Consider the following 15,230-nt stretch of genomic DNA (forward strand, 5'->3'; position numbering starts at 1 on the left):
TCGAGTCACCACGCTACCGAAGTAGAAGTCCTTGACATTCAGGCTTAGTGGCCTTGATAGCTATTCTTGTTGTAACTTATCACTTTGTTCACGGTTGTAAAGACTTAAACTATTTTAATAAATGTTCTTTCATTGTTTATTTGATATACTACCTCAAGCAACCGAGATGGCAACACCTTCATACACTGGGGTGGTCCTTGGTAAGATACCTTGGTGTACGGGTGTAGATACCCGTATCCGTCGATATTGGAATTTATAGAGAACCCGACAAACAACCGATGATGATAGGACGATATGTATTTGCTAGTTGGCATTGTCATTATTTGGAGCTCGTTTTACGGCGTAGAATGGGGGTAGTCGATGAAGTATTTTATTAATTTAAATGATATTTAAATTAATGTTTTATTAAAGTGATACATTTTATTGTTTTAATTTGAATTTAGTTTCTTACGTTTATTTTATTGAAAATAAAATAGATATTTGATTTGAAAAATCAGTTTTAAGTTAATTGATTTGAAAAATCAATTTAAATCGTTTATAAACCGTATTTGAAAAACTCGATTTTTTACGACGGTTTTATACGCGATTTTGAGCTCGTTTTCAACTTGATTTGGGCACGCTTTTCGAAGCAAACTTGAACTAACTCCTGACCCATAACCCAATCCATCACACACCCTCATAACCAGGCCCTAACCCCATGCAAACCCACGTCCATACCTCCTTATTTTCGAGCCCCAAACACGACATACTAGCAGCCCAATACCTTCCTTCGTACTCTGTGTTGCGTGCCCTAAAACAGCTCTAAAACCAGTCATTCAACCCCCTCCTTCAACCCCGACCTCGTGGTCATCTATCCCACAAAAAAACCACGTCCAAACTCCCTCCAATCCAGCTAGTAACCCATCCAAAACAGCAGCACAAACTAGCCCGTCACCCTTCAACCCGAGTCCACTAAACAACCCCAAACCCGCACCAAACGCCACTTAAAACCGCACCCATCAACCCTAAACCATACCCTAGGATCCTACCCATATTACCCTAGCTTAACCACCAAGAAATACCCTTCATAAACCCTACACCAGCTCACGAAAGTTGTTGGACAGCAGCAGCGAAACAGAGCAGTCCGACTGCTTGTTGCCCTCTTAAATACTACTTTCACTCCCTATAAATACCTCCCCTAGACCATAAATCCATTCCTCTAAGTTCTCCACACATTATACTGCAAATAACAACCATCAATCGTCCAAAAAACCCTAAACTAAAGCCGTGACAGCCGCTTGAAAACAGGGACACAAATCTTGTTTTCGAGTTTCTGTCGTGGTGTTTGGCCTTGATTATAGTGCTTAAATATTATTAAAACTTATGGTTTCTTTCCATATTCACAAAATTCAGTCTTTCTAGTTTCCAAAACATCTTTCGGATTGAAAAATCGTTGAGAAACGAAGTCGTGGTGAGTGATTGAAAATCGCTGCTCAAGTCTGCCTTTCGAACGTGTTATTTCGTGTTTTCAAAATCCAGTTTCAATTGTCTTCGTCGACGACGGCCCCTCGAGATAAAATCTACGATCGATTACGACCCAAGACGGTGTCAACGATACATGTAGGTTGAGGGTGCATCAAATCCTCCTTCTTTCCCTTTTTATTTCGTTTTTTTATTTGTTTTTTATCGCTTATTTTATATATTATATATTGTCTAACATCGTTAACTATAAAACATTAGTATAGTATGAGTATGAGTTAAAGTGTCATTCTGAATACCCGCGTTTACATGAGTTGGGAAAGAAATCCGCCAGATTGGTCGGTCGTATCCCCTTCTCATTTACATATCCTCGTATTTGGAATCGGACATAATTAAATCGATCTAATGGACGTAGTATGTTGTTTGTACCTTTGTTTTAACTTTGATCTTTTCATTCATCGTAATAGTAGGCCACGTTATACACAATTCTTCGATTAATTTATCGCCTCAAATTAGTTCGTTAATTCATTGGGCATCGTAGGATTAAAATAACATTATTGTAAATGAATTTGCAACCTTCTAATTTTTAATTGAATTCATCTTCCCTTTCACTAATTTTCTCGCTAGCATGAAAGTGCGTGCTTAACACCTTTCCATTTGCACTCGTTGACAAATTATAATTGCATTTAACCTAGTTCGTAATTATTTTATTCAATTTGTAATTAATTAACCTTTAATTTATTTTATTTATTTCTACTTTTGGAAAATTTGTTTTTATTATTTTTTATGGTTCAAAATCTGTCAATTTAATTTAGTGAATTTTTCCGTAATTTATTTTACTGATTTCGAAATTAAAACGTAATTAACTTGGTTTTCTATAAAAACCGTGTACCTTTCGCATGTGTCTGTCGACTTGATCCGATTCCGTGTTTCGCACGGGTCTGCCAGTTTTGATTTCTTTTCTTCTTTTGTTTCTCTAATCGTTTACTAATCCTATTTTAATAAATATGGATTGGTGAATAATTTTAATAAGTTGGGTTCAATTTAATTAATAAGTTGTACCTAATTTATTTCAAGCCTTTGTATTTATTTATTTTAATTTAATCAGTATAATTCTAATCTAATTTGTTTATTAACTAATGATTCGGTTAACATCATTAATCAATCTAACTTAACTTTAACCTTTTTATTTACATTTGTTTCATTTGTTAAGTTGTAATAGTTTAAGTTTTATTTTGTTAGTTTGTATTGTAATTTTTATCATGTAGTTTTTATTTCAATCTGAGTCAAAGTAATTACGATAGTTGTTGTAATTAGATCGAGTTATAATTTATTTCTCGTTGTGTCGGCATGAAATGCCTGGGTTGTAATAGGATAGATCCCAATGGCTCCCCCATTCCTCCTAAGTCGTGTTTGCGCATCTTTTATTTCAAATCAACCAACATGCTAAAACAACTTTGACAAACTTAGTATTCATGCATTTAACGACATAGAAATTGTTGTCACATGTTAGGGTTTTAAAACGACGTTTGCATATCATATATCGTAGTAGCTACGACCTTGTTTGAAATCCGATACTTGACTTAGTAGAGGCCGTTTTTGACGAGCGGGGTTAGGTGTCCTTATGGGCTTCCTAACACGTACCCTCACCCCTTACTCAAAATCTATGGTTTGTGGATCCGTCTAAATATCATTGGATTACGAGAGTCATTCTAATCGAGTAATATAGGGTACAAGTCTTTATCTTTAATCACTCGTAATTGATTGGCTTTATGCTTTTCGATGAAAGGTGTAAAGTTGACTTGAACGGTTCCAAGTTCCCATAAAACTTGGTGGCGAATCTAATTTGTCTTAATTCGATTCGAAGGAACCTCGAGTCGATAATGCCCCTGTGGATCCCGTGGACGCAGATCCCGCGGGCATTGTCCACAGTTTGGCGACTCCGCTGGGGATTGGAGGACTAGTTACACTTTGTTTCTAGGGTCTTTTCATCCGAGGTGAAACTTGGAAAGAAAGTATTAGAAAGTAAAACATTACTCGTAGTGCTACGATTCATGCATAAACCCTTAAGGACTTTTCCCGGGCCGTCCCAGCGCTTCTTTGTGACGCGTGGGGGGCGATGTCCCACTATGCCAGGTGCTTGCACATGGCTTGCTTCCACTCCGCCTCTTCGTGGTTCTTGGGGGTGAGTGTGCTCTTCTAGGTACTCTACCTAAAGGCCTTTGCCCTACTAGACCCGAAAGGATGGAGGGTATAGACCTTCTTATAGAGGACTTGCCGAGACTTATAAATGTCTAGGAGCATACATCCTTATAACATGAGAATGACAATGTGCAATATAAATATCCCGAGTCTTTTTTTCAAATTTTCCATGTCAATTTTAAAGCCGAACTTTTGAACAACTCACTTTCAAAATAGCATGGTTTTAAAAACCCGGAATGCAGCCCAAATAGGACTAGATTTTTTTCGGCCCAAAATGAGCTTTTATAGTCGGCATGCTGCCCATTTCAAATCTCATTTTCAAATCAATCCTTCGTTTTTCAAAATCAATCCAAAATGTTTCTCGAACCTTGACCGAGCATGAAGTGTGTCGAGTCATGTCCAAGTCCTGGCCGTGTTGGGCTAGGCGTGTTTTGTCCCAAGTGTCTAGAACACGACCTTGTTGGGTCACCCAAGCTCACCTCTTGGGATTCGAGTCATGTGGGTCGACCAATTGGTCCAGGATAGTCCACAGAAACGTCCAAGCTAGGCCATTTTGGGGGTTTCACTTGAACCTAAGGGATCATGTTGGTCCAATCACGGGTTTAGTCACACCGAGTCCAGTTTAGAATCGAGTTATGATGGTTTGGGTCATGTCGTTTTGTCGAGTCTAAAATGAATCAAGTTCTAAATCCAACCGTGAGTCGAACCATTTGGTTAGCTCAGTCTTAAGTTGAGTCTTTGTTTGAGTCAAGTTGGTGTCGTGTCCTTAAGTGTGCAGGGGCTCTTACATTTAAATATTGACTCAGTTCGGGTTTTCTTGTAGAAAGGCCGCCACAAACCCGACTTCAAGCGATGGAAGATGCTGTTAACAAATTCACTGAGGCTGTGAACCTCATGAGAGCCAAAATGGATGAGATCGAATCAAAGCTTGGTGAAGATTCCTTTTCATCTACCCCACCCCTGACTAATCTGGAGAAACGGTTCAAGTTCATTGAGGACCGTCTGAAACTCTCCCAGGGGAAGAACATCCACTATGAAAATGCTAGGGCCTATGCCCCAGTTCAGGATAAGTTGCCCACAAACATGGTGCTCACTGATATCCCAAAGTTTAAGGGCACAGAAGATCCACTCCACCATGTCAAGGCCTATAAGGGGTACTTGGCACTGAAGGGAGTACCTGCTGTCATGCTCTCTGAAATTTTTGCCTAATCTTTGGATGAACACCCGAAGGTGTGGTTCTACAATCTTGACCTTAAGAACTTCCCCACTTTCGAAGATATTACGGTGGAGTTCTGCAAGCACTATGCTGATAATGTCGAGATTCAAACCAACATAAAAACATTGGAGGTGATGACGCAAAAAGACAAAGAAGGCTTTACGGAATTCCTCACAAGGTGGCGCGCTGAAAGCGTGAAGTTAGCCAAAAAGCCTGATGAAGTTGAAATGGTAGATAAGTTCGTAAAGAATCTACGACCTATTTACCTCAATGCTCTGAAATACCAGAATTTTGGCTCTTTCATAGAATTGATAAGAATCGGGATAAAGGTAGAAGATGACGTCAGAATGGCAGAAGCTGAAAAGCCAACAGGATACTAGGGGGCCTCGTCATCTAAGACGAAACCTCCAGCAACGGCCCATATTGATGAAGCCATCAATCTCTTAGAAGGGAAATTGAAGAATCCGCAGCGCCAAACACCAAGGGCATTCACCGATATCGGATGCACTTATACATACGCTCTCCAAAGGCTCATAGCCCAAGGAAAGCTGAAGCCTATTGGTCCAACTTCGGATCCACCCGCTGAGCAACAAGGTAAATGGTATAAAGCAAATGCCTATTGTGCCTTCCATCAAGGGAAATGCCATGATACTGAAAGGTGCTATCGAATGAAGCACGAAATCCAAGACATGATTGAGAATGGAACACTCCCGATCCCAACTGTTAAACCCAATAACATCACCAATCCATTTGGCAATCACGCCAACTTTGTTTCTGTCGAAGACAATGTCGATTATTTCCATCTTATCCACCCATGTCACTTGAAAGGGGTTTTTATCGGGAAAATATTTGTAGATTGCTCTGAATTCTTGCCAAACCCGAAGAATGAAATTCAAGTCGGGAGTCTTGCTCTAGAATGTACTCCTCTCATTAACGAAGTTAATAAAAGACAATTCGATTCACCAACCTCCATCACTGGCATAGATCCTCAAAGGACTACCTCGGGATGGAGGCAGACCATCATAGGGATCGAGGACCAGAGCCGAGCATCTAAGCTGAAAGATGAACAAGGGAAAGCTCAAGACCATATTTGAAAATTATGAGTCGGGATATGTTTTCTTATCTTAGTTGAGTCGAGTCTAGGACTTTCTTTTCTTGAATTTGAGTCGTTTGTTCCGCGATGACCTAGGATATGTCCTAGGAATCGTTCCTTCGAATCTGTTAAGCATTTGTCATTCCAATAAAAAAGTTGCAGTTTCGTTTCCAAATTTGTCTTGTTTTCAATCCTCAATCATTTCGAAAGCATGATAAAATGCACAACACACTCAAAGGCATCCCTGGGGTAGAAATATATCTTGTTTCAAAATGTAAGGTACACTAGGATCTCGTGTTTGATTGCTTTACCTATTCCATGTCTGGCGGTAGAAAACCTCCATCAGAACCAATGCTTATGACAAGCGTTTAGATGATTCTATGACGAACCCAAGCTAGCTCCTTGTTTCTCTATCGATGACGGCAGACAAGCCTTTTCCCCAACAAAATCATCCCATCTCGAAGAGAGAAGATATCAACACGTTCTAAGAAGGAGTTGTTAGTTCTAACCCAATTTAGTTGGCGAAGCCCAGTTTTCAACGTGTATCCATTTGTGACTAAGAGAATGAATAGAAGACCATTTTCAAGAAGAGAAGAAAAAAAAAAGCAAAATAAAAAAATGAAAAAAGAAAAAAAGAAAAGAGATGACAAAGAAAAAGAAAAAAAAAAAGAAAGAGAAAGAGAAAAAGAAAAAGGGAAAAATAAAAAATGTCGAAGTTACAGAAGCGAGTTGTCGCCGATGTCGAAGTTACAAAAGTAAGTGCTCAAAGATGTCAAAGTTACGGAAGGGACTAGTCGAAGATGTCGAAATTACAGAAATGAGTGGTCGAGAATGTCAAAATTGCAGAAGTCAGAAGCGGATGTCGAAGTTACAAAGGCCTTTAATCAGTGTGCAAAGTGGAAGTCGAGTACCATAAGGCTCGTGGTTGAATGTCGAAGTTACAAAAGCCAAGAGTTGTTATGTAAAGTAGAAATCGAGTACCAAAACACTCATAGTCAAAGTTCAGAGGGCGAAGCCAAAATAGTAAGTTAGTGCCATTTGTAGCCTTTCTACCCCTAAGTCCTTCTCGAGACAGTTGCAAGGGAAAAGTTAGGGATTCTAAGAATCAGTCAGCTTGTGTTAGTACACCCGAGCCTTTAGGGTCCAGAAATGGAAATTTGATCCCACATCGATTTCCCGACCCATTTGTACTCGGGTTTCATCAAACCTGAGACACCATTTCCAATCACGTTATAAGCCATAGCCCTTGGCCTTAGCACCACAAAACGAACCTTCAGAATGATGGTTTACATTTTAAACCTATTTTTACCAAGATCCACATCCCAAAGAACCACAACCTTTTATACCAACCCTAGACACGGGATTTAACAGTACCTTACAGACTAGAATGGGATACGACATGAAACCTTAGGTGAAACCTTCGAGTGTGTACACACAATCAAAATGCCACGTTTATGCACCTTGATCGAACTACGTCGGATTTGATTTCGCTCCACGTGAATACGTAGGCAGTCCTTCAGAATAAGGGATTCAATCCACTCATCAACCAAGTTGTCATCTTGTCGGTTTCTTACGGGTCCTAACCAAGTCCAAATGAAGCCACCTTTGTTTGAGTCGGTCTTAGCACTCGATGTAGGCTAGGATAAGGATATAGGTTCGGATGAATAGTATCAAGTCTCAGAATGAGCTTTATCTAACGGTTTAGGCAAAGATGATGAGTCACATATGATGTGGGTTTTTGTTGGGAACAGAAAATATGAAAAACCCGCTGAAATGAAAGAAGGCGTGGAAGAAAAATAGTAAAAGCCCGCTGAAAAGAAAGAAGGCGGTGGCAAGAAATGATGAAAACTCGTTTAAAAGAAAGGAGGCGAGGAGAAGAGTAACATGATGTTCCCAACAAGAGTGATGTGTGATGCCTAAGTGTTCTCATAAAAACAGTCTATGTTTAGTCTTTGGGCGAAGCCAACGTTGTTGCTCCGTGAGTTTAATACACCTTGTCCATGCCAAGTGATCTTGATTCCCATGTGCCCTCGGGAGCACGCCCATGCCATACGATATCTCCGTCTCAAGTCCGACGACCTTGTGATTCCCATTTGCCATCTTTTGGCCCCTGAACGGCCTATTTACATTTTTACCCCCAACAAGTCAATAATTGAATTAAAACCCGTGCACACTTACGGTTTTATTTCCTTTTTTTGTTTTACGGTAGCGGGCTACGCCCACGTTATTTACGGGTCATAAGAATGTCTGAGTCGTATTTCGTGCTCACCCATCAAGGTATGTGCCAAAGATTTAAGAATTCCGAAATTTCATTCAGAATTCCGAAATTTCAAAAAAAAAAAAACGTTTTTTGCGAATTATGGATAGATGACCCATGTGGTGCTACATTTCAAGTCAAGGTTCAAATCTCAAAGTTCAAAATCAAATTTTGGGTCGACGACCCAACATCCAAATGATTCGTTTCAACTTCAAACCTCGGGTCGATGGCCCAATATTCTAAGTGATTCAAAATTCGGGTTGATCGCCCAATTATTCAAAATTTTCAACATGTTCAGGTTTCAGGTCGATGACCCAGTCTTTCAAATTCAATTTCAGGTCGACGACGCAGTATTCCAACACTTCAACTTAAGACCTTGGGTCGATGGCCCAACTTTCTAAGTGATGTCAAATTCAAAATTCGGGTCGATGACCTAATTATTCAAAATTTTCAAATCTAATTTTCGGGTCGATGATCCAATCTTTCAAATGATCCAATTTTAAGGTTGATGATCCAAATGTGCTTATGTGATGATTATTGCTCGTACATTTTTTTGCGTTTCAAATATAGCAGGATATGCTTTAACTGGGGGCTCTAAAGTCTTCGACTTTAGAGCCGTCACAAACTGGTGGCTCTGAAGCCGTTGGCTTCAGAGACCATTATCAAGATGAAATGGATGACATCCACTCAGAATTCAATTCAATACAAGAGTATGAAATGGAAGAATTCTGTAGCTGAAAGCAAATGGCCAAAGCGGCGGCGACCTCCTCGGAAAGTCCCGTCCCATTTGGGCACCTGCCAGCAGATGATAAGCTTTGGGCAAGTGTCAACAGATGATGAATTTCGGACAAGTGCCAGCAGATGATAAATTTTGGGCAAATGTCAGCAGATGATGAATTTTGGACAAACGCCAGCAGATGATAAACTTTGGGCATGTGTCAGCAGTGGCCGAACTACGACGCGGGTTTGATTTCGTCAGAAACGGATACGTAGGCGCCTAAGGATAAGGCTCAACCCATCATATATGTAAGTTTATGGGTCGAGGACCAACGATGATAATTTGACGCAACAAAATCAAGAGTCAATCCCAGCGAAGTTTCAGGCATGATCTCTTCTTATGGCTAGCGAGCTTATATACGTAAATCTAATGGACTATAAATGACCCCCGGAATTCTCAGGTCGAGAGAGACTTGGGGTATACTTTGACTTTCGCCATGTCCAAGCCTCAGTCAAAGTGGGGGCTCTGTAGATACCCGTATCCGTCGATATTGGAATTTATAGATAACCCGACAAACACCCAATGATGATAGGACGACATGTATTTGCTAGTTGGCATTGTCATTATTTGGAGCTCGTTTTATGGCGTAGAATGGGCGTAGTCGATGAAGTATTTTATTAATTTAAATGATATTTAAATTAATGTTTTATTAAAGTGAATTCATTTTATTGTTTTAATTTTAATTTATTTTCTTACGTTTATTTTATTGAAAATAAAATAGATATTAGATTTGAAAAATCATTCTTAAGTTAATTGATTAGAAAATTCAATTTAAATCGTTTATAAACCGTATTTGAAGAACTCGATTTTTTACGACGGTTTTATACGCGATTTTGAGCTCGTTTTCAACTTGATTTGGGCACGATTTTCGAAGCAAACTTGAACCAACTCCTGACCCATAACCCAATCCATCACTCACCCTCATAACCAAGCTCTAACCCCATGCAAACCCACGTCCATACCTCCTTATTTTCGAGCCCCAAACACGACATACTAGCAGCCCAATACCTTCCTTCGTACTCTGTGTTGCGTGCCCCAAAACAGCTCCAAAACCCGTCATTCAACCCCCTCCTTCAACCCCAACCTCGTGGTCATCTAGCCCACCAAAAAACCACGTCCAAACTCCCTTCAATCCAGCTAGTAACCCATCCAAAACAGCAGCACAAACTAGCCCATCACCCTTCAACCCGAGTGCACTAAACAACCCCAAACCCGCTCCAAACACTACTTAAACCCGCACCCATCAACCATAAACCATACCCTAGAATCCTACCCATATTACCCTAGCTTAAACACCAAGAAACACCCCTCATAAACCCTACACCAGCTCACGAAAGCTGCTGGACAGCAGCTGCAAAACAGAGCAGTCCGACTGCTTGTTGCCCTCTTAAACCCTACTTTCCCTCCCTATAAATACCTCCCCTAGACCATACATCCATTCCCCTAAGTTCTCCACACATTATACTGAAAATAACAGCCATCAATCGTCCAAAAAACCTTAAACTAAAGCCGTGACAGCCGCTTGAAAACAGGGATACAAATCTTGTTTTCGAGTTTCTGTCGTGGTCTTTGGCCTTGATTCTAGTGCTTAAATCTTATTAAAACTTCGGGTTTATTTCCATATTCACAAAAATCAGTCTTTTTAGTTTCTAAAACATCTTTCGGACTGAAACATCATTGAGAAACGAAGTCGTGATGAGTGATTGAAAATCGCTGCTCAAGTCTGCCTTTCGAACGTGTTATTTCGTGTTTTCAAAATCCAGTTTCAATTGTCTTCGTCGACGACGGCCCCTCGAGATAAAATCTACGATCGATTACAACCCAAGACGGTGTCAACGATACATGTAGGTTGAGGGTGCATCAAATCCTCCTTCTTTCCCTTTTTATTTCGTTTTTTATTTGTTTTTTATCGCTTATTTTATATATTATATATTGTCTAACATCGTTAACTATGAAACATTAATATAGTATGTGTATGATTTAAAGTGTCATTCCGAATACCCGCGTTGACTTGAGTTGGGAAAGAAATCCGCCAGATTGGTCGGTCGTATCCCCTTCTCATTTACATATCCTTATATTTGGAATCGGACAGAATTAAATCGATCTAATGGACGTAGTATGTTATTTGTACCTTTGTTTTAACTTTGATCTTTCCATTCATCGTAATAGTAGGCCACGTTATATACAATTCTTCGATTAATTTATCGCCTCAAATTAGTTCGTTAATTCATTAGGCATTGTAGGATTAAAATAACATTACTTCGGGTAGGTTTTTAGTCATGGAAAGAGAAAATCCTTCTTCTCCAAGCAACCTCTGAAAAATCCAAAAACACGTAAATTTCTTTTATTTTTTCAGCTTGATCATGGCTAAAACTCGTCGGACTAAACAACATAGTGTTACTGACTCTGAAATTGATGGAACAACATCGGTGGTGGCTTCTGGGGTTTCAATTCCTGAAGTGGAAATATCGGAAGTAGAGAATCCTGTGGTTGTAGAGGCGGTTATGGTCTCGGATGATCCGATTGTTGAGGATGTTACGGATGAATACGATGACCCAGTTCCAAGTGTGACGACGACGGTGGGGCAACTGCTAAACCTAACGGGTCAACTGGAAAAATCGGCGACACCACCTACAACAGGTACCTTGTCTTCCCCTGTTGTACCATCTCCTACTACTGAATTAGGGATTGGTATTGCTAAAACCTGGGCTTCTGTCACTAAGCCTTCCCCTGGAATGAGTTTGCATTATTGTGAAAAGAGTGCGGATACAAAAATTGTTGAAATTGAGGAAGAGGATGTTATTGATGGAATACGATTTTGGAAGAACACCCTTATGGGGAATTTTTTGGGTTCTAAACCAAAATTACCGCAGGTTGATGATTTTGTTACAAAAATTGGACTCATCGGGACTCGTCCCATTGTCCAGTACTATAAAAAAGGCTGGTTTAGCTTTCGTTTCTTCTCAGAGGTGGATATGAATGAGGTTTTGAAGGGTGGACCATGGAAAATGGGCTCTAGTAACCTGATTTTAAAGCAATGGTCACCAACTTTCTCAAAGGAGATGGATTCTGTGTCTATTGTTCCAGTATGGGTCTTATTTCCTGATTTGGACCCCTTCATGTGGTCTGAAAAGGTTTTAAGTAAGATGGCTAGTACTGTGGGGAAACCTCTGTTTGCTGATTTACCAACAACCCACAAATCCAAATTACTGTTTGCTCGTGTCCTGGTGGAAGTGGATGTCTCAGATGAATTGCCTGCCAATATCACTTTGACTTCTCCTTACCATGGGGAAACAACACAGCGGGTTATTTATGAGTGGTTGTCCTATTATTGCCACTGTTGTAGGAAACTGGGACATACCAAAGAGCATTGCAAATTTACTAAGATTAACAAGAAGCTTGATGAGAAGAGGAAAGCAAAGGAGATTGTGCAGGAGTATCGACCTGTTGTACAGAAGGAACCTCAGCAGACTCTTGAAACAGTTGCACTTAGCTCAGAATGCCAGTTGCTAGGCCATATACCTCCTAAATCTGTGACTGATACTTCTGCTGGGAAGGAGGTTGAGAACTTGGAGGGTTCCTTCTCTGCTGTTCCAGAGAAGATATCTCTCACTGATGAAAAAGGGGTGGGTTCAGGATGCACTAGGCTAGGCAAAAAAGGCTCTGTTTCAAAGAGACTATCTGAGGAGAGGGGAACAGTCCTTGCTTCTACAGGTTATGGAGTCTCTGTGGACAATCACTTCACACTTTTGCAGGATACAGGGACTGTGGAGGCTACTGAGATAGTGGATGATTTGCAGGCTGAGGACCCACTTGATCCAGGAACATGATCATTTCCTCCTAGAATATTAGGGGGTTTAATGACCCAATAAAACAGCTGGAAGTTAGGGGTTATCTTTATCAGAATAAAATTGAAGTGCCGGGTCTTCTGGAAACTAGGGTTCGTTTAAATAATTCAGCTGCTATTAGTAAGAAGTTTTCTACTTATACTATCATAAATAACTACTCTCATCATTGTAATGGTAGAATTTGGGTATTTCTGGATATCAGGAGGGTCACTGTTGCTTTTGCTCAGGTCCATGATCAATTCATTCACCTTGAGCTCTTGAATAATAGGACCAAGAAAATTGTTTTCCTCACTTTTGTTTATGCTAGCAATGATGCTGGCCATATAGAATGATTATGGGATGAGTTAAGAAGGTTGAATGGGAAGGTTACCAACTGGATTGTCTTGGGAGATTTCAACATTGTTAGGGATATGGATGAGAGACTTGGTCCTAATCCCCCATTTGTTAATGATATGATGGCTTTTAATCAGTGTTTATTGGATTGCACTTTGGATGAATTGCATAGCTTTGGTTGTGAACATACTTCGACTAATAAAAGAGAAGCCATTGCTCGGGTTTGGTCTAGATTGGATAGAGTCCTTAGCAATCCTTCTTGGTTGTTGGAGTACCCTAACACTCAGGTTCAGGTCCTACCTTCGGGGATTTCTGATCACTCTCCTCTCCTAGTCACTGTGCAGGATAATTATAGGCCTAGGAAACAATTTAGCTACCTTAATTGTTGGGCAGCCCATAAGGAGTATGAGGAAATGGTTATGCAGGCTTGGGGATTACCAGTGAGGGGAAGTGTAATGTTCAAATTCTTTGGGAAATTGAAACATGTTAGGAAGACTCTCATTAAACTTCATAATACTAGTTACTCTGGGATTTCTAAGAGAGTGCAGGAGGCCAAAATTGCTCTTGAAGATTGCCAAAATCAGCTACAACTGAGACCCTTGGATCCTATACTTTTTGAGCAGGAACAAAAATTGCTCAACCGGTATTTGATCTTTAAGAAAACTGAAAAAAGTTCATTGGCACAAAGAGCTAAAATTCAGGATGTTAAATATAATGATGCTCCAACTAATTACTATTTTTCTAAGATAGCTTCAAGGAAGCATCAGGTTACCATTGGGAGGATCATGGATAGACAGGGAATTGAGAAGATTGGGTCTCAGGACGTTAACCAGGCTTTTGTTGATTACTATAATTGTTTGCTGGGGCAAAATGTGGCTGTCAATTGTGAATCTATGACTGAGTTGCAGGGGAATAAGGTCCTTACTTCTGACTGGGAGGGACTTTGCAGAGAGATTACACAGACTGAAATCAAAAGTGTTGTCTTCTCTATAGATTCTAACAAGAGCCCGGGTCATGATGGGTTTTCTGCACATTTCTTTAAGAAATCATGGGAGACTATTAAAGAGGATTTTTGTAAGGCCATTCAGTCTTTCTTTAGAACTGGAAAAATGTCTAAGCAAGCAAATACCACTTTACTTGCTCTCATACCAAAGAAACCAGTGGTGGCTACTGTGATGGATTATCGTCCTATTGCTTCTTGCTGACAGTGTTCTATAAAACTGTTAGCAAGATATTGTGTGCTCGTTTGAAACCTTGTCTGTCACAAATAGTGGGCAAAGAACAGGGGGCTTTTGTTCAGGGAAGGAACATTTTTGAGAATATCATGCTTACTCAGTCCTTGGTGAAGGGTTATGGGCAAAAAGGGATTTCTCCTAGATGCTTGATAAAAGTAGACATCAAGAAAGCTTTTGATTCCCTTCAATGGGAATTTATTGATAAGATGTTTCAGTACTACCATTTTCCACCTAAATTTAAGGATTGGATTCTAGGTTGCATTACCTCTACTTGGTTCAGTTTGAAGATTAATGGAGATAGAGTGGGCTTTTTCAAAGGGGCAAGTGGTCTGAGGCAGGGGGATCCTCTTTCCCCCTTCCTCTTTGTTATGAGTATGGAAATCCTTTCTCCTATTCAGAGGCAAATTCATAAGCAACCTCAGGTTTCATACCATCCAAAGTGTGGACCAGTGAGACTCAATCATTTAATTTTTGCAGATGACTTAATGCTTTTTGTTAGGGGTGACATCCCATCTGTTGCTGCTGTTACACAAGCTCTTGATTCCTTTGCAAAAATGTCTGGATTGTGTGCTAATCCTGAGAAGACTAATATCTATATGGGAGGTGTTAGAGAGCGATATTAAGAAGGGTATTCTCCAAACAACGGGGTTTGTGGAGGGTGACTTCCTTTTCGATACTTAGGAGTGCCTTTAAATGATGGGAAATTGAACAAGGGCATGTTTGTTGATCTTCTCAATAGAGTCCAAAGAGCTCTACAAAGATCGGTCTACTTACAAACTCTCGTATGCGGGGAAGATTAGTTTGTTGAAC

At 40.1% G+C, this 15,230-nt stretch overlaps 1 protein-coding gene across 1 annotated transcript; it reads left to right on the forward strand.

The window, feature by feature from the left end:
- The first annotated feature begins 13,262 nt into the window (after positions 1-13,262).
- LOC141617228 (uncharacterized) lies at positions 13,263-14,390 on the forward strand. Its single transcript, XM_074434410.1, has one exon. The coding sequence runs from the start codon at positions 13,263-13,265 to the stop codon at positions 14,388-14,390; it is 1,128 nt and encodes a 375-aa protein (XP_074290511.1).
- Positions 14,391-15,230: the final 840 nt, after the last annotated feature.

Source organism: Silene latifolia, chromosome X (assembly GCF_048544455.1).
Source record: "Silene latifolia isolate original U9 population chromosome X, ASM4854445v1, whole genome shotgun sequence".
Taxonomy (NCBI): domain Eukaryota; kingdom Viridiplantae; phylum Streptophyta; class Magnoliopsida; order Caryophyllales; family Caryophyllaceae; genus Silene; species Silene latifolia.